The sequence below is a fragment of the Salmo trutta genome, chromosome 4 (genome assembly GCF_901001165.1).
Source record: "Salmo trutta chromosome 4, fSalTru1.1, whole genome shotgun sequence".
In the NCBI taxonomy this organism is placed as follows: Eukaryota; Metazoa; Chordata; class Actinopteri; order Salmoniformes; family Salmonidae; genus Salmo; species Salmo trutta.
The window spans coordinates 7,257,029-7,273,575 of record NC_042960.1 but is presented as its reverse complement, the minus strand read 5'-3'; the positions used below and the strand labels follow the sequence as shown (position 1 = coordinate 7,273,575).

Here is a 16,547-nt window from a genome sequence, read left to right as displayed (position 1 = left end):
TGGCTTGCTACATTGTACAGACAGCATTTTTTCTAAATCATTAACGAAAAGGTTCGATCAACAAATTATTTGTGAAAATCACAATGAGGTGATTTACCCAGTAAATGACTGGGAGTTTACATATGGAGTGTGCAACTCTTTTTATTTTTATGGCTTATTGAATCCCAATGTAACGCAACAGATGCCATTGGTTTAGACATTTCAAACCACATTGTTGCATGCCATTTCAATGGTGTTTCAGTTGCTCAGTGTATCAGCAAAGTTGATTGAGATGTCACTTGCAACTGCAATAAACATTTCTTGAGAAACTCCAGCCTACAGTCTCTCTTGACCTCTCAGTCTCTGTTCCTCACCACCTCTTCTTTACTCCATCTACACCTCTGTTCTCTGTCCTATTGGCTGCTCCATCTACACCTCTATTCTCTGTCCCATTGGCTGCTCCATCTACACCTCTGTTCACTGTCCCATTGGCTGCTCCATCTACACCTCTATTCTCTGTCCCATTGGCTGCTCCATCTCCACCTCTGTTCTCTGTCCTATTGGCTGCTCCATCTCCACCTCTGTTCTCTGTCCTATTGGCTGCTCCATCTACACCTCTATTCTCTGTCCTATTGGCTGCTCCATCTACACCTCCGTTCTCTCTCCCATTGGCTGCTCCATCTACACCTCTATTCTCTGTCCTATTGGCTGCTCCATCTACACCTCCGTTCTCTCTCCCATTGGCTGCTCCATCTACACCTCTATTCTCTGTCCTATTGGCTGCTCCATCTCCACCTCTATTCTCTGTCCCATTGGCTGCTCCATCTCCACCTCTGTTCTCTGTCCTATTGGCTGCTCCATCTCCACCTCTGTTCTCTGTCCTATTGGCTGCTCCATCTACACCTCTATTCTCTGTCCTATTGGCTGCTCCATCTACACCTCTGTTCTCTCTCCCATTGGCTGCTCCATCTACACCTCTATTTTCTGTCCCATTGGCTGCTCCATCTCCACCTCTGTTCTCTGTCCTATTGGCTGCTCCATCTCCACCTCTGTTCTCTGTCCCATTGGCTGCTCCATCTACACCTCTATTTTCTGTCCCATTGGCTGCTCCATCAACACCTCCGTTCTCTCTCCCATTGGCTGCTCCATCTCCACCTTTATTCTCTGTCCCATTGGCTGCTCCATCTACACCTCTATTCTCTGTCCCATTGGCTGCTCCATCTCCACCTCTATTCTCTGTCCCATTGGCTGCTCCATCTCCACCTCTATTCTCTGTCCCATTGGCTGCTCCATCTCCACCTCTATTCTCTGTCCCATTGGCTGCTCCATCTCCACCTCCATTCTCTGTCCCATTGGCTGCTCCATCTCCACCTCTATTCTCCCTCTCGCTTCTGCCCTCTTTTCTCTCTCGTTCCCGTAGTTGACACTGTCCACTCTCCCCCAGGTCTTCTGATGGTGTGTTGGCGGTGGGGACAGTGTTGGTGAGCCGTGTGAACATGGGGGAGATGGAGGAGGGGGACGTGGATCACATCACGGCCGACGTGCAGCAGGCCCAGAAGGTGAGGACGTGTGTGTGTGTGTGTGTGTGTTTGTATGAGAATCGTTCCCCTCCAGATGTCTCGGCTAGCACTAATGCTTGCAGGATTAGTCTGTCACTGCTCAAGTGGCCCAATGAGATTCATCAAGCCCTTACAACCCTGTGTGTGTGTGTGTGTGTGTGTGTGGGGTGGGGGTAGAGTGTGACGAGAGGGCGAGAGTGGGATAGGGTCTCTTAGACACTGCATATGTTTATCATGTGTGTGTGCGTACGGCGTTTGCGTGTGTGTGGGGGAGAGAGAGAGCGCAAGCCAGAGAAGCCACAGGCTTAGACAGCCTGAGTGCTGTGTGTGATTATGTGCACAGACAAAGAGAATTAGAGAGAGGGAGCGTCATACATCCTTCTTCTATTTGTGTGGGATAGTCGGCTAATCCCAGTTCCCCGTAGCCTTATAGCCTTCCTACGAGACTCGCCTCGTCTGAATGAATGGCATCTCCCTTGTGAGACCATCCCACCTACAATCAACTATGCTAATCCACCACGACATGCTACGCTGCACCATCCGAGAAACACAGGAATGAGAGCGAGAGAGAGGAAGAGAAAGAGAGAGAGAGAGCTGATGTCTTCTTCTGAGATCGCCAGGTACATGAAGAGTGCTCAAACGTCCTCCCAATGGGGTGTTTTCACACCAAAAACAAAGTTTATGTATGTACTTTACCTTCATTTGACTAGTTATTACACCCAATGGGAATATTTAGTTTAGTCTAAAATATAATAATATGTGTAGCATATAAGCACTGTACTTGCAACAAGATGTCACTGTCTCACTTCAGTTTTGAACGTTTAGGTTTAGGCATTCATTCCGACTGGTTAGGGTTTAGGATAATGTTAAAACAGAAAGAAAATGAGTGCCTAGCACTGGGCTTGATCCCGCGATCCTCCCAACCTCGGTCTCCATCCACAACGCCCTAGCAAGCCGCGAACCTACCTGATGGTAATAGGCATTCACACTGCCCCTAGTGGATGGTATTGAAGGCATCTCCCGACATCCTGGGGTCCCGGACAGATGTGGAATACTGAAGTTGATCTGGTGTGACCTGGCTGGTGGTTGTACATGTATGAGGAGGCAGTCACAATGGACCTGCGTACAGTAGAAATGATGTCTTTCTGAGAGGAGATAACATAACTCTGTAGCATAGGGTGTTCACTGACCCACTGTAGTCTGTTGACACTTCTCCTCGTTGCAGCAAAATGACCTTTTTTGTGTGTGTGTGTGTGTGTGTGTGTGTGTGTGTGTGTGTGTGTGTGTGTGTGTGTGTGTGTGTGTGTGTGTGACCCCTGTGTGTAAGTCAGAGTCACAGAGAGCAGTCTTATATAATTGACTAGGGCTCTGACATGGCTGTCTGCCTCTGGGTCCTGCTCTCTTTTGATGGTGTAGGGTGTGTGGGTGGACAATTTCTCTTAACGTTTACACAGCAATCTTTGTATTGTTTTTCAGTTAAAACTGTAAGAAGGGTTGAATAAAATTCCACTTGAATTGACGATACGACTGCTGCTGCCAGCCACAGTTGGGGCCTCACGGTGCGTCCCTTTCAGGCGGTTTAGTGTTGCACCCGTCCTACCATCACAGTACCTCAATCCCACCTCGCAAACTTAGCATTTCCTTCTCATTTAACTTGTCAACGTATTGCCATACAGGACTTCACTGTTGTCGCTTGCCTTTCTCCAGAGAGTTGATTCCAAAATAACAGATTGCACGTTGACTCTGGATGTTGACTCGCATTTCTGAGTGTCAACACTCCTAAAATTCTGTATTTTTGGAACGGAGGAGGCTGATTTAGCTGCCGTACTTCTGAGAACACAAACACTCGGATCTTTCATAGCGAGCTAGCGAGGGACGGAGAGAGAGAGAGAGGGGAGGGGCTCGGTATAGGGCCGTCGGCCACCAGACACACAGTCAAAACCGTGCGCTAGGCCTATCTATCGGCTATCAAAAGCTGTATCTTGCAATGGAATGCCGTATCTTGCTATTTCTTAGCTTGCAATGTCTCGGAACTTCAGTAAAGCAAGGCCAATCATCAACGAATAGGCTACGTTATTGAGACGAGCGAGACGCAACACTTCGCTCTCACATAGTCACACACTGTCTCTGTTCGCTTCAGGCTGTTCACACCGTGGTAGCCAGCCAGGGCACCAAAACAGGGGGAAATTTGAGTCTTGCGCTTCAACGCTCTTATTTGTTGCTGAAATTGACCCACTATGCTATTTACTTTCTCCATCTACGTAAAAGACAACATTTGTTTTTCAGTTAGGGATTTTAATTAACGTTAAGGATTCCAATTTAGTTTAAACTTTTTAGCGTTTAAATGTTCACACCCCTAACACTATGCATGATTATGTGATTCATAGACGCCACTGAATGGAAGTGTTACTGAATGGAAGTGTTACTGAATGGAAGTGCAATTATCATGTGGAGTTTCGCCGAAAGTTGCAATCTCCTGCTCAGTTCCTCTGGCGTGAACAGAGCCACATCATATCGTATGGAGTTTCACCCCTGCTCAGTTCCTCTGGCGTGAACAGAGCCACATCATATCGTATGGAGTTTCACCCCTGCTCAGTTCCTCTGGCGTGAACAGAGCCACATCATATCGTATGGAGTTTCACCCCTGCTCAGTTCCTCTGGTGTGAACAGAGCCACGTCATATCGTATGGAGTTTAACCCCTGCTATGTTCCTCTGGCGTGAACAGAGCCACATCATATCGTATGGAGTTTAACCCCTGCTATGTTCCCCTGATGTAAATAAAGCTACCTTGTTTCTCTATGTTCCCCTGGTGTAAATGAATCTACTTTGTTTCTCCATGTTCCCCTGATGTAAATGAAGCTACCTTGTTTCACTATATTCCCCTGATGTAAATGAAGCTACCTTGTTTCACTATATTCCCCTGATGTAAATGAAGCTACCTTGTTTCACTATATTCCCCTGATGTAAATGAAGCTACCTTCTTTCACTATATTCCCCTGATGTAAATAAAGCTACCTTGTTTCACTATATTCCACTTTTTTTCGCAAAAGTAGCAGTCCTAGTAGTTGGTACCTGCTAAAGTGTATTTCTGATGGTTTGTCAGCCTCTGCCACTGACAGAGAGGCACTTTGATGTCTTGTCCCACACGCATCATCAAAAAGGGACATTCAGTAGCTGTGATGGGAAGATACTCATTATCAAAGGGGACGGTGACAAACACATGGAGCGTTCTTGAATGACGGAGGGTTGGTCTGTCTGTCTGTCTGTCTGTGCACCTATGTGTTTAGCTTCACCTGTCGTTTACCTCCCGCTGTTCAAAAAAACACTGAGCTTAATTAAAATGTATTTGAAGAGCAAGACATGCTGAACCAACAACATGTCAAGCTAGACGTGGCCGCCCCGCTGCTCAGAGAAAAGCGGCGTTAAATGTACATTCATATGTGTGTGTTTGATGGTGGAGATTTGACATGTACATGTAAACATCAAACATCTCTCTCTCTCTTCTTTCCACAGTGCACCTTAGTTTGTGAGTCATCACAGGCAACCCCAAACGACAAAGATAATAGCCCCCTGACGGGTGCTGGTAAGTTCAACTACGCTTCTTCCTTCTACCTTTAAACACCTATAATTTAACTGCTGACTTCCATGGTCATGGCAACCCTGTAATCAGTGGGAAGAGCTTTAAGGCTAATTTGATCCCCCTTCCTCCCGTCTCACCAACCACCCCAATCTCTCCTAGTGAAATGAGTTTATTACTGAAAAGGTTTATCTCACGTTTTTTGGCATTTTTGGCATTTTCCCTCACCCCTGTAATTACCATGACCTAGTGTTACCCCCAAAAGCAGCTTGAAATTGACAAAGTTTAATAAAGTGATACATTAAGTTAACCCCCACTAGACTTCATGGTTTTCTCATTGGAAAGTGCGCCGCCCTTGACTAACCTTCTCCCGCCAAAGAGATTTGAAGTCTCAATGGGGCTAACCATTTTGATTAAAGAATTCATATTATTCATTCTCAGATTAGAACGGGAAGCCTTGGTTTAAGTAAGTAAAGGGAGGGAGAGCCAGTTGACAGTGGAAAAGGTGTGAGACTTGGCCAACGTTGGCTCTAAAGGAATTCACCCCTTTGTAACCTTTTATTTGTTATCTACAGCACCATACCAGTGTCTCCAATTACATCATAGTGGGACCTTTTCTTCTTTTCTATTGGACTACAACATTTAGAAAATGCCATTTTCAAACATCTAGACACTGGTATGGGTGCAGGACAGAACTAATATGATGTACAAAAAAATATATATAAAATGGTGAAGTGCCCATTTAAAGGAGGTTTTTATATCCCCAGACAAGGTGAAAGTCCGCCTGCCTCCCTTGGCTGCTCCGGTCCTGGTTCTGTATCTGTTCTTTGTGGACTTGCTGGAGAGGCAGACAAGCGGAAGCGACGCCACGTCGATCCTGTGATACCAATTAAGGGAGAAGCCCCCGAATGGCGCAACACACTTCGCTTGTTACCCGATCACTGGGAGCAGGGTGAAACTAGCAGAAACACCAGGAGTGAGAAAAAGAGAGAGGGAAAGAGGGAGGAGGAGAAGAAGAGACTTGCGAAGGTCACTGCTCCCTGCTGTGTTGGGAATATAAAGTCCTTCTTTCCCTTTTCTTATCACTCGTTCCTCTCCAGAGGGGAAAAGAAACCCTTCTGAGTTTCCAACTCATCGTCCTCTTTCTTTCCCTTCCTTATTATCGTATCTCGGTACTTTCTAGAAAGTCTTATCTTCATCTTTTTCTCTGTCTCTATTTCCGTCCTCAGCGTGTGTTGGTATGACTTTCCTTGCAGCTCTGTTCTCTATACCCGTCGTCATTGTCACTATCTGTCGCAATTAGCTAGCGAGAGGCAGGCACCAGGGGGCTGTGCCACCCGCCTTCCTGCGCGGGGTGGGTTGCAGGAAGGCGGGTGGCACAGCTGCGTCCCATCACTATAACACGCTCCCCGCAGACTTAGAGAGATTGACTAATGCAATTTAGCCCTTCACTTGTATTACCTTTCAGAGAGGGGAGAGCGGAGAAGGATGCATACACACACATGCACACAAGCACACACACAATACACACACACAGGAGGGGGGGACGCCCAGGGAAGAAGTAATTTCCTTAAGAGGTGTGGGGAGAGGAGGACGGAGCAATCTGATTGGCCTTCGGATTAGCGTGGCGGCGGGGGAAGGTCAGAGGTTAATCTGCTCCTTCGACCGTGTCCGCTGCAAGGAGGAAGTACCAGTCATCCCTTCATCTCGCTCTCAATCCGTCCCTCTCACCTCTCCCTCTCTCTTTTTAATTCCGACTTACTCTTTGAAATGCCCTCTAGAATCCTGTCTCTCTCCACACAGCCGCAGCAACAGTGTCATTTAATAATACGAGATCAAGCTCTCCATTTCAAATCATAGCTATTCTTTTTCATTTGATGTAATCATGAATATAATGATTATGAAAAAAATGATGGCTTAAAAGCTGAAAGGGCCCACCTCAGAGGAGGTTTCCGCACCTATTTCGAGTATTTCCTGTCCTAGAAAGAAAATCCATGTTTAGGTTCCACCTCGAAGACTGACGCAGGCTGCTAATACATATTCAGGAATTGGGGGTGGGAACGTTGTGGTGATTTCCAGGTGTAGCAGAGAAATAACAACAAATAGGCCACTGACTGACAGCTGTCAGTGTAATTATTTAGCATGCTAAGCTAACCTTAGCCAGCTACTGAAAGTTGTGAAAAAGTCTTTCTACTGGTATGGGAGTTTAACCCTTTCTTATTTTTCACTTTTCACACTATTGTGTTGATTGCCGACTTCAACCGTACTCTACCAGATCAGATATCATCTTTTTCACATGGTCCTTTCTAGCCTGGTTCCAGTAACTATGGTGGATGGGCTTGGCTCTAGTCTGTTTTAGCCAACCTTCCAGGGGCCCGATTCCTACCTCTCTGACTGTCCTTGACACTGAACTGAACACCACATTACTCCCCACCAGTGGCGGTTCTAGACCATTTCAACTGGGGGGGCCAAGCTGGGGCCAGTTGTACTGTTAGAGGGGCCAGTTACATTAGACGTTATTGTTGTCATATCGTTTTCTTCACTGCATTGCAGGCATTAGCAGGCAAAAGACCATGTTCGTTATGTAGATGCATGTTGTACGATACTGTTGTGTTCCGCCTAAAGCCGTCCCTCTAGAAAATGTGTGGGTTAAAATAGTGTTCCGCGTTGCCACTGTCTAATAACGGATGATAAAAAAGAACGATAGAAAAAATGAGTTATGTAAAAATTATTTCATACTCCACATTTAGGGGGTCCAAAATTGTTGTCACAGGGGCACTGGCCCCCCCTGATCCCCCCCCCCCCCGAACCGCTAGTGCTTTCCACCCCAGTGCCTCTAGTAAAAGTCCCCTCTGACACATTATCCTCCAATTAGAAGGTCTCTCCACTGCCACACCGCCCCTCGTTGTGCCCGGACATCACAAGGTTGTCACTACACTTTCCAACGCTCTGTTGCCTTCTGTATGGGACATGGGACCCGGAATACCCAGGACAAGTGCTCAGAATAAGGCCCTGACATTGAAAAGGGATGACGGAGTGAGGGCGAGTCTCTATTGAATTCGCACCTTGGAAAGTAAATGGATGGCAAATGGGTTCATATGGTAACGGGGCCTCCTCTCCTCTTCTCTCCCCTCCTCCCGCCTCCTCTCCTCTCCCTACCTCTCACCTCCTCTCCTCCTCTCCTCTCCCTACCTTTCACCTCCTCTCCGCCTCTCCTCCCCTCCTCCCCCTTCCTCTCCTCCCCTCCTCCCCCTTCCTCTCCCCTCTCCTCCTCTCTCCTCTCCTCCAGGAGTTGGACTGACATTACCACTGTTAGTTGGTTGGTTGCAGCTTCACAAGGAAGAGGGGAAGTGATTTTCTTTTTGAAAGGGAGGAATAAGTGCTTGGGTCACACTTGTGATTCCCAACCGTCGGTGCCGTGTAGCTTTTTTGGTAACATTACACATCTTGAAGCCTCCGTCTTCAATGGTGAAGTCTCTTCTTCTACTATCGGAGCGCTCCAGCTTATTACTATTGAGTGACTTCCTTCTAGAACGCTAGCGTGGCGTCTAAGAAAAGGAACAACGGCAGCGGACTGCGGATAGCTGTTTGAGGCGTACGCCGTTTTCCGGCTTTCTCGCCCAGCGACTGCCAGCACACTGATAAGAGTATTAAAGCTGTTTTTTGGTTGCCGCATGATTGCTGCTAATAGCCACTCTAGGAAGGAGAAGGAAAGGAGTGGAAGGGTTGAATTTGAATGGGGTTTAATAGGAGAAGATGGTGAGGCAAAGTTTGGGGAATGAACCATCTTCCCTTTCCTTTACTGCTCTATCATAAACAAACAATTCAAATGGGAATCAAATCCAATGAAGGAATTGTTGAATAATTTAATGGGCTGACCTGAGACCTCTTATAGTCTTAATTTTCTAAGTCTTGGAGAGAGAGAGATGGAGAAAGAGCGATAGAGAGAGAGAGATGTGGCTCTTGGAAGATGAGGCAAGCAACAACCGTATCTATCGCAGACGCTGTTATTGATTATGGGATTTTATTTGCAGCACATGCAAATGAATCATTTTCAGTGATTGTAATCATTTTCAGTATGTTGTGATGGTTGATACTGTGTGTCTCTCTTTCTCTCTCCCCCTTCTACCTCTCTCCCTCTTTATCCCCCCTTTACCACCTCTCCCTTCCTCTTCCTCCCCCTTCTCCCTAACCCTCTCCCTCCTCCCTCTCACCCTCTGTCCCTCCCCTCTCCCTCTCACTCTCTCTCTCTCTCTCCCTCTTTCTACCCTCCTTCTCCCCTCCTTCTCCCCCTTTCCCTCTCACCCTCCACCTCCTCTCTCTCTCTCTCTCTCTCCCTCCCTCTCTCCCAGTCTTTAAGAACCCGGTGTGTAAGGTCTACAAGTTCCAGACGGTGGATAGTAAATGGATGCTGGTGAGGGAACAGATGGAGGAGTGTACTCTGTCCTTCAGCATCCCCAGACAGCTCCTCCACCTCTACATCCAGGAAGACATGAGGAGGTAAGAACCCATCTAGGATCAGTTCAGTCTTTATGAACCACTGGGAGGGACAAAGCAAAACCTGACCTTGGAACAGTATTACATATGGGATAATGACTTGTCTTTATAAGCACAGTGATTTGTTAGAAGGTAAACAGCAGCTGATCGAGGATCAGGTAAGGCCAAACTTAACCACTGGGAGGTAGACATCAACACTGACCTCGGATCAGTGCATAGGTAGATCACAGACCTAAGATCTATTGTAACAGTCTTACTCTAAGCCTAAATCTAACCACTAGGAGGTACAGTGCATTGATTTCAATAGGGACACTATAGCTCTGGGCCTGCCTACATTAACAGGCCTATTTCAGAGATGTAAATGGTTGTTTAAGAGCTATACTTAGAGAGGATTGAATTATTCAGGTCTGTTTAACACTTCAAAAGGGGATTGTTGTACACCTGCACACTAGTCAACCAGCAACACACACTCACACACAGACACAGATGTACACTTGCATACAGGCACACAGACATTTGCACACGCACACACACACATGCAGAGAGAGACACACACAAAGAGAGAGAGAGATAAACACCACCCCACCCCCCCAACACTGCGTTGTTCTGAACAAAGTCCTGGAGCTTTATCGAGCTGAGAGTGGCTTTGAGCAAGAGGAAGGTACTGTGTCGCTAATTGACTCTGCTCTTGATCTTGTTAGCTAATTAGTGGTCAAAGTGGCCACAAGATGATGAGGTCAAAGTGGCCACAAGATGATGAGGAAAAAGGGATGTGTATTGAAACCAAAATGATTCCAGATGACGTTTGAATCCCCCCGGAATGTTCCTAGTGTAGTGTCGATGGGAAATTATACTCAACAAACATTCAAGTTTGTCAGATGTTTTCGTACCTCAATAGTAGTCTGATGATTTTGACATTAGACTACTTTTGGAGTCTGGAAACATCTGACAAAATTAGATTTGGGAGTTTAATGTCCCTTCTTTAACCACAGTTAACCCTCATTAACCATCATTTAAACCTCCCTTTGCAGGTCCAGTTTTGTCATTGTACTCAATAAAGGAAAGGTTAAGATGCTGCCAGTGAATAGATTATCCTAACCAGTTTATACGAGAGAAGCCACTGTGATGGGTAAGAAGATCTCAGTGTTCTCTTCCCTCAAGGTCCCTATGAGTGTCTGTCAGGACAGATCATTCCTCAACACGCCCGCCGTCCCTAGCAATCCCTCATAATCCCCTGTCCGTCATATAGTCCCTCGGTCGCCAAGGGGTCAATCTCATGGTCAGCGGCAGTATCCCAAATGGCTCCCTATTCCCTTCATAGTGCCCTATGGGCCCTGGTCAAAAGTTGTGCACTATAAAGGATAGGGTTCCATTTGGAACACATGGAGTGTCCCCATCAGCCCACTAGTTTGGAATCCCAAGTCATTAAACTAGATTAGAACATTCTCAGACCAAGGTTTCCCTCAAGTTCTAGATTAGAACATTCTCAGACCAAGGTTTCCCTCAAGTTCTAGATTAGAACATTCTCAGACCAAGGTTTCCCTCAAATTCTAGATTAGAACATTCTCAGACCAAGGTTTCCCTCAAATTCTAGATTAGAACATTCTCAGACCAAGGTTTCCCTCAAGTTCTAGATTAGAACATTCTCAGACCAATGTTTCCCTCAAATTCTAGATTAGAACATTCTCAGACCAAGGTTTCCCTCAAGTTCCCTCCCTTAAAAGCTATTCTTTAAGCCTTGTTATTATCTGGTCTATTGCCTCTGGACTCAAACCTCTCTTGCTACTTGCAGTCTGAGTAGAGAAATACTTTAAAGCTAGAGTCCTTCATTGAAAGTATAACAAAGCCGTCACCCCACCTCTGTTTTGGTAAAAAAGTGGATGGACCTGGAGAAACGTAACGACTCTTAAAATCATAGACGGAGCTATGGATGCAAGGACTGACCATAAAAATGATAGTGTTTTGAGGCTGTACAGCGTTTGTTTATGTTTACATTGTTTATAAACATTGGCATGAAACAAGCGGATATTCTGGGTTCTGATGGTGTACGACAGTTGAACTAAGCTCATGAGGCACTTAGATGTTCTCTTGTTCAGGAACCAATGGGTACATATCATTCATTTGTAAATGATGGATATAGCAACTAAGGACTATTCAGAGAACGATCTCGCTCTGTCACTATACAATGGGTGTGTATGACACGTGCTCAAAAACACAAGTACGTTATTGAATTTGTTTACCCCCACACGTCAATGTATATCTATTATTCACTACAAGGTAGATGGGGAGTTTAAGAGCTTGTTTCTAATCCTCTCTGAACGATTTCAGGCGTTCTAGCTACCTCTTGGTTCTGTGTAAAAACTCAATCAGGCTTTACCCTTTAATGATTAAGATACGCCTTTTAAGGCTGTGAAGTGACACACACACACACACACACACACACACACACACACACACACACACACACACTGTGAAGTGGCTTAGTCACCTTCCCCGGCATCACTTTATGCTAATAGTGGCATCTCTTTTTCTCCTCTCTTCATCCCTCGTTCCCTTTGATGTTGACAGCCATGTTCCAACATTATCAACATGCCTGTTTAATCTTTGTCCTTTTGTGTGGGGGTATAGCTCTTGTGTGGCTCTTTGTGTGTGAGTGTCCCAAATTATGGATGTGTGTGTGGGAGTTAAATGATATTTCTCCTCGTTTTTTTTAATGAATTGATCAGATTGTTTCATGAATTCCCAGCTACGCCTACATTCCTTCCCCATTCAACAAGGAGGAAGTGAGCTGATCGTCTTCCTGTGAACTAAAGAGCGTCACAGCGGTCTGCCTTTGGTTGGTGGTTGATACCATGGCCTCTCTACACTACATTTCAGTAAAGCACACTATATTAAAATCAGTAGGCTATAGTTCTCTATGTACTGGGCCGTCTACAGTAAAGGAGGCGGGTTGGGTTGTAAAGAAGGAGGCTTCTGTTTGTGAGTCGTCTCACGCAGGTTATATTGACCCCAGGCCCAAAGCTCTCGGTGATTAAATTGAACAGGCTACTATAACACAGCATGAAATAAAGTCTCTCACATGACAGGTCTTTGCTCTTTGGAAAATGTATTCTGTAACCCTCATCTGTCCAAGTCAGTTTGAACATAACAGCTCTCTCTTTCTCTCTCTTTCTCTCTCTCTCTCTCTCTCTCTCTCTCTCTCTCTCTCTCTCTCTCTCTCCATCTCTCTCTCCTTTTCTTTCTCTCGCCTTTTCTTTCTTCTGCTTGTCTGTCTGAGGCCTCTGTCTTCTTTTGCCCTCATTCCCTACAGTGTCTTGTTCTTCAAGTTTCAGTCTCTCTCTCATGTCAATCTTCTCTGCATTTGTCTCTCTCACTCTTTCTCTCCTTCATCTTCCCTACTCAGTTTCCCTCTTAAGGCCTGTGACTCATTGTCACCCCCCCGTCTATCTCTCTTCCCCTCTCTCTATCTCACTGGCATAACGCAGTTACCCCCCCCCCCCCCCGCAAGGTCAGAGTTTCATTATGCTGTGTACTATCTATAGCTTTCTACCACATCTCTCTCTCTCTCCCTCCTTCATCTTCCTTATTCATTGTCCCTCTTAAGGCTTGTGACTCAGTCTCCCCCTACCCCCGGCACACACACTGTTGTTCACCCACTGACCCCCAACCACTGCTGTCTGCCCAGCATCAAAATAACCCGTCTGGGCTGGGGCCTCTTGATACACAAATAACAGTGGTTCAGACAGAAGAATATGGATTACACTGAATGGCTGCAATCTGCTAAAGAGCATGGGTATGGTGTTTGACAAAGTGGCTGTAGCGCTGGAATCAGACAGCATCACAGAGAGAGCATCTCTCTCTCTCTCTCACACACACACACACACACACACACACACACACACACACACACACACACACTGCATTCTCTCATGAGCATTAGAACCCTCTCCAAACCCAAGTGGATGGCTGGGTTAGAACAATATGTTTGATTGGAGCATCGAGGCCTCATGGAGTGGGTCTACATTAAACCTCACTACCCCAACCCCCACGAAACGACACCTATCTGAACGTCCCCATCTCCTACTCTGCGAGAGGGCCAATATCATTATCTCTGTCAGCGGTGGTGTCGGATTACCATACAGAACAAAGAGAAATAATCATTTTTTTCTCCCTCTTCTACCCCAAACTGATACTGGAGAATATTTTTGTCCTGTTTTAAAAGAAATCGGGTGCCTTTTGTGTGCTGACTAATTTAAAAAGATGCTAATCTTCTGGTTGAAAGTGTTAAGGCTACACGGGAAGGCTTTGAGTCGGGAACTTTACATGGGAACTCATCATTGTTCTCTGAGGAAATCTCCACACAATTAAGGGTGGATGATCTGATACCGGAATGAGATACTGAAGTTCCCTTTTTACGGAATATTCTGAAAGCGAACAGTCGGAAGCCCACCTGGTTCAGCTAGATAAGTCCCTATTACTTATGGTAATCAAAATTAATGGGGTAGTTACTCTATTTTACATGTTTAGATATTTACATTTACATTTAAGTCATTTAGCAGACGCTCTTATCCAGAGCGACTTACAAATTGGTGCATTCACCTTATGATATCCAGTGGAACAACCACTTTACAATAGTACATCTATATCTTTTAGGGGGGGGTGGTGTGTATTTGTTTTGTTACTTGAAATCAGTCTATGGACAAGGACTGCAATCCATGCTGGTTTTGTTGAACTAGCCACTATCAAGAAATGCTAATAAGGAAACAAATAGGTAAATATGTAAAATCATGGAACTATCCCTTTAACTCTCTCCCATGATGTTGAATCAAAGCTCCCTATGGCCGTTACCCACAACTCACCTGTGGAGCATAGCCGCACAGCGTCTTGGTCACAGAGCAATGTGTTCCACCTCTAGGTCTGCCACAGCGCCTATTTAAAGTAGGGCCTTGCTCTCTGGGATCCTTGGGATGTCCCTATCCCATTGAAGTTGAACTTTAAAATGGTTAGGGCTAGGGTTTAGGGTAGGGATGTCCCAAGGACCCCAGATAGCACTACTCATGTTGTTTACTACCGTAGAGAGAGGGTACACTTTAAGGTGGAAAGGGGGGTCACGGAGATATGTTAACTGTACCTGGGCAGCATGGCACTATCTATCTGTTTACTTCTGTGCCATTGTCAGTTGGGTTTCGTGAGGCGAGAGGGTGGAGGGTGGTGATAGATGATTTGATGGTATGTTTGCAAATGTCCCTTAATCTCTCACAAAATACACATCATGCGAATATTTCGAAAGATGATACATTTGCAAATGAATTAGAATAGATCAAACAGTCTGATAACATATCCTTGTAGTGGCTAATTGACATTTTAGTGAGTCTGATTAGCAGCACCACAATGTCTGTAGTCTGAGAAACATTGGATCCGTTGTCAAGAATAACACATCTCTATTAAAGCAAATAGCCCACCGAAACCCCCTACGTATCATTGAGATCAAGACCTTCTTTACAGTGGATAGTACAGGCACCGTGTCTCATATCACGCCTGATCACAGCCATTCAGATGATAACTACGACCCAGCCGGCTCAGGAAAACTCACACACAGGCGGTAGCCTGGGTATCAGCTTGGACGCCTCCGGCGACGGGTGGTTATTTCCTCAGCAATGACCTCAGTTTACCTCGGGCCCCTAATGGCAACGTGTAGGGGTATTTTGGCCCTCCGGCTACACGCCTCACAAGCACGCCTCGCTACGAGATGAATCCGGTTGCCGCGGCGATCGACTCTGACAAACTAGAGAAGAGGGCTAGAGAGGGGTTTATTCTTGGTTAATGGGATCTGGGTGGTAGGATGTCTCTGACTGGGAGAAGAGAAGAAGGGGTGATGTTGGTAAACGAGTGGATAAGTGGACAAAATGGCTTCTAGCCTGAGGGTGGGATTTGTTTCATAATGATCAGTCTATCGACTAAACAGTGAGGCTCAGGGATGGGGTGTGTGTGTGTGTGTGTGTGTGTGTGTGTGTGTGTGTGTGTGTGTGTGTGTGTGTGTGTGTGTGTGTGTGTGTGTGTGTGTGTGTGTGTGTGTGTGTGTGTGTGTGTGTGAGGTGTTAAACGGTCTGTTAATACACTCACCACTGTGACAGTTAGGGTCATATGACTCAAACCAGAAGACAATGAACAGCATTAGTCACAGTGGAGGAAATCTAACCGTGCTATTGGCCATGAGCCAGCACAATAGCATTAGATGATGCTGGGAGCAGGGGGTCATAGAATAGGTTCAGTCTTGCTGGATAATGCTGTATGTGGTTGTGGTGAACCTGCCAAAGCAATCTTCATGAATGTCTTGATTTACAAAATGCATGCGTGTATTCTGTGAAGATCTGTATCTTCTCAGTGACATTCCTGTATATCTCTACCCAGTAAAGACAGTTCAGGGATATGCCTTCCTTCTGAGCCAGGTTCCTCTCTAGGTTTCTTCCTTCTATGGAGTTATTTTAGTTTCCTGGCCACTGTGCTTCTGCTTATGTCTCTGCTTGCTCGGCCAGGCTTTACAAATACAATGTATTGATTGATTTACTCTCTCTCTCTCTCTCTCTCTCTCTCTCTCTCTGTTCTTACTCTGTCGCTCTCCTTACTTTCTCTCTCCCTTTCTGTGTCAATGGGATATGGGTTTGATTGAACTGAGGTGACAGAGTCTGGTTGAGAAATTCCTTGTACTCCGTAACAATCCATGTATCTCTCATTGACATTCCCTGTGGATTCCCTGTCATTCCAGGATACAGGAGCTGAGGGACCTTGGGGAACTGTCTCCCCACTGGGACAACCTGAGGAAGGAGGTGATTGGCCGTTATGGACAGGTCATAGCTGCCTACCAGGAGACCCTGGCTGAGCTGAATAAGATCACTGGTAAGACTTGCTACGTGCACACAGGCAAGCATGCACA

At 45.9% G+C, this 16,547-nt stretch overlaps 1 protein-coding gene across 8 annotated transcripts in view; it reads left to right on the top strand.

Moving 5' to 3' along the window:
* LOC115191775 (type II inositol 3,4-bisphosphate 4-phosphatase-like) overlaps positions 1–16,547 on the top strand; it is a 206,949-nt gene that overhangs the window by 127,565 nt on the left and 62,837 nt on the right. For all 8 annotated transcript variants that reach the window (XM_029749680.1, XM_029749679.1, XM_029749681.1 and 5 more), the window contains 4 exons: positions 1,424–1,538; positions 5,053–5,122; positions 9,469–9,616; positions 16,380–16,510. In XM_029749680.1, the coding sequence (XP_029605540.1) occupies positions 1,424–1,538; positions 5,053–5,122; positions 9,469–9,616; positions 16,380–16,510 (464 nt within the window). The remainder of the gene's footprint in view (positions 1–1,423; positions 1,539–5,052; positions 5,123–9,468; positions 9,617–16,379; positions 16,511–16,547) is intronic.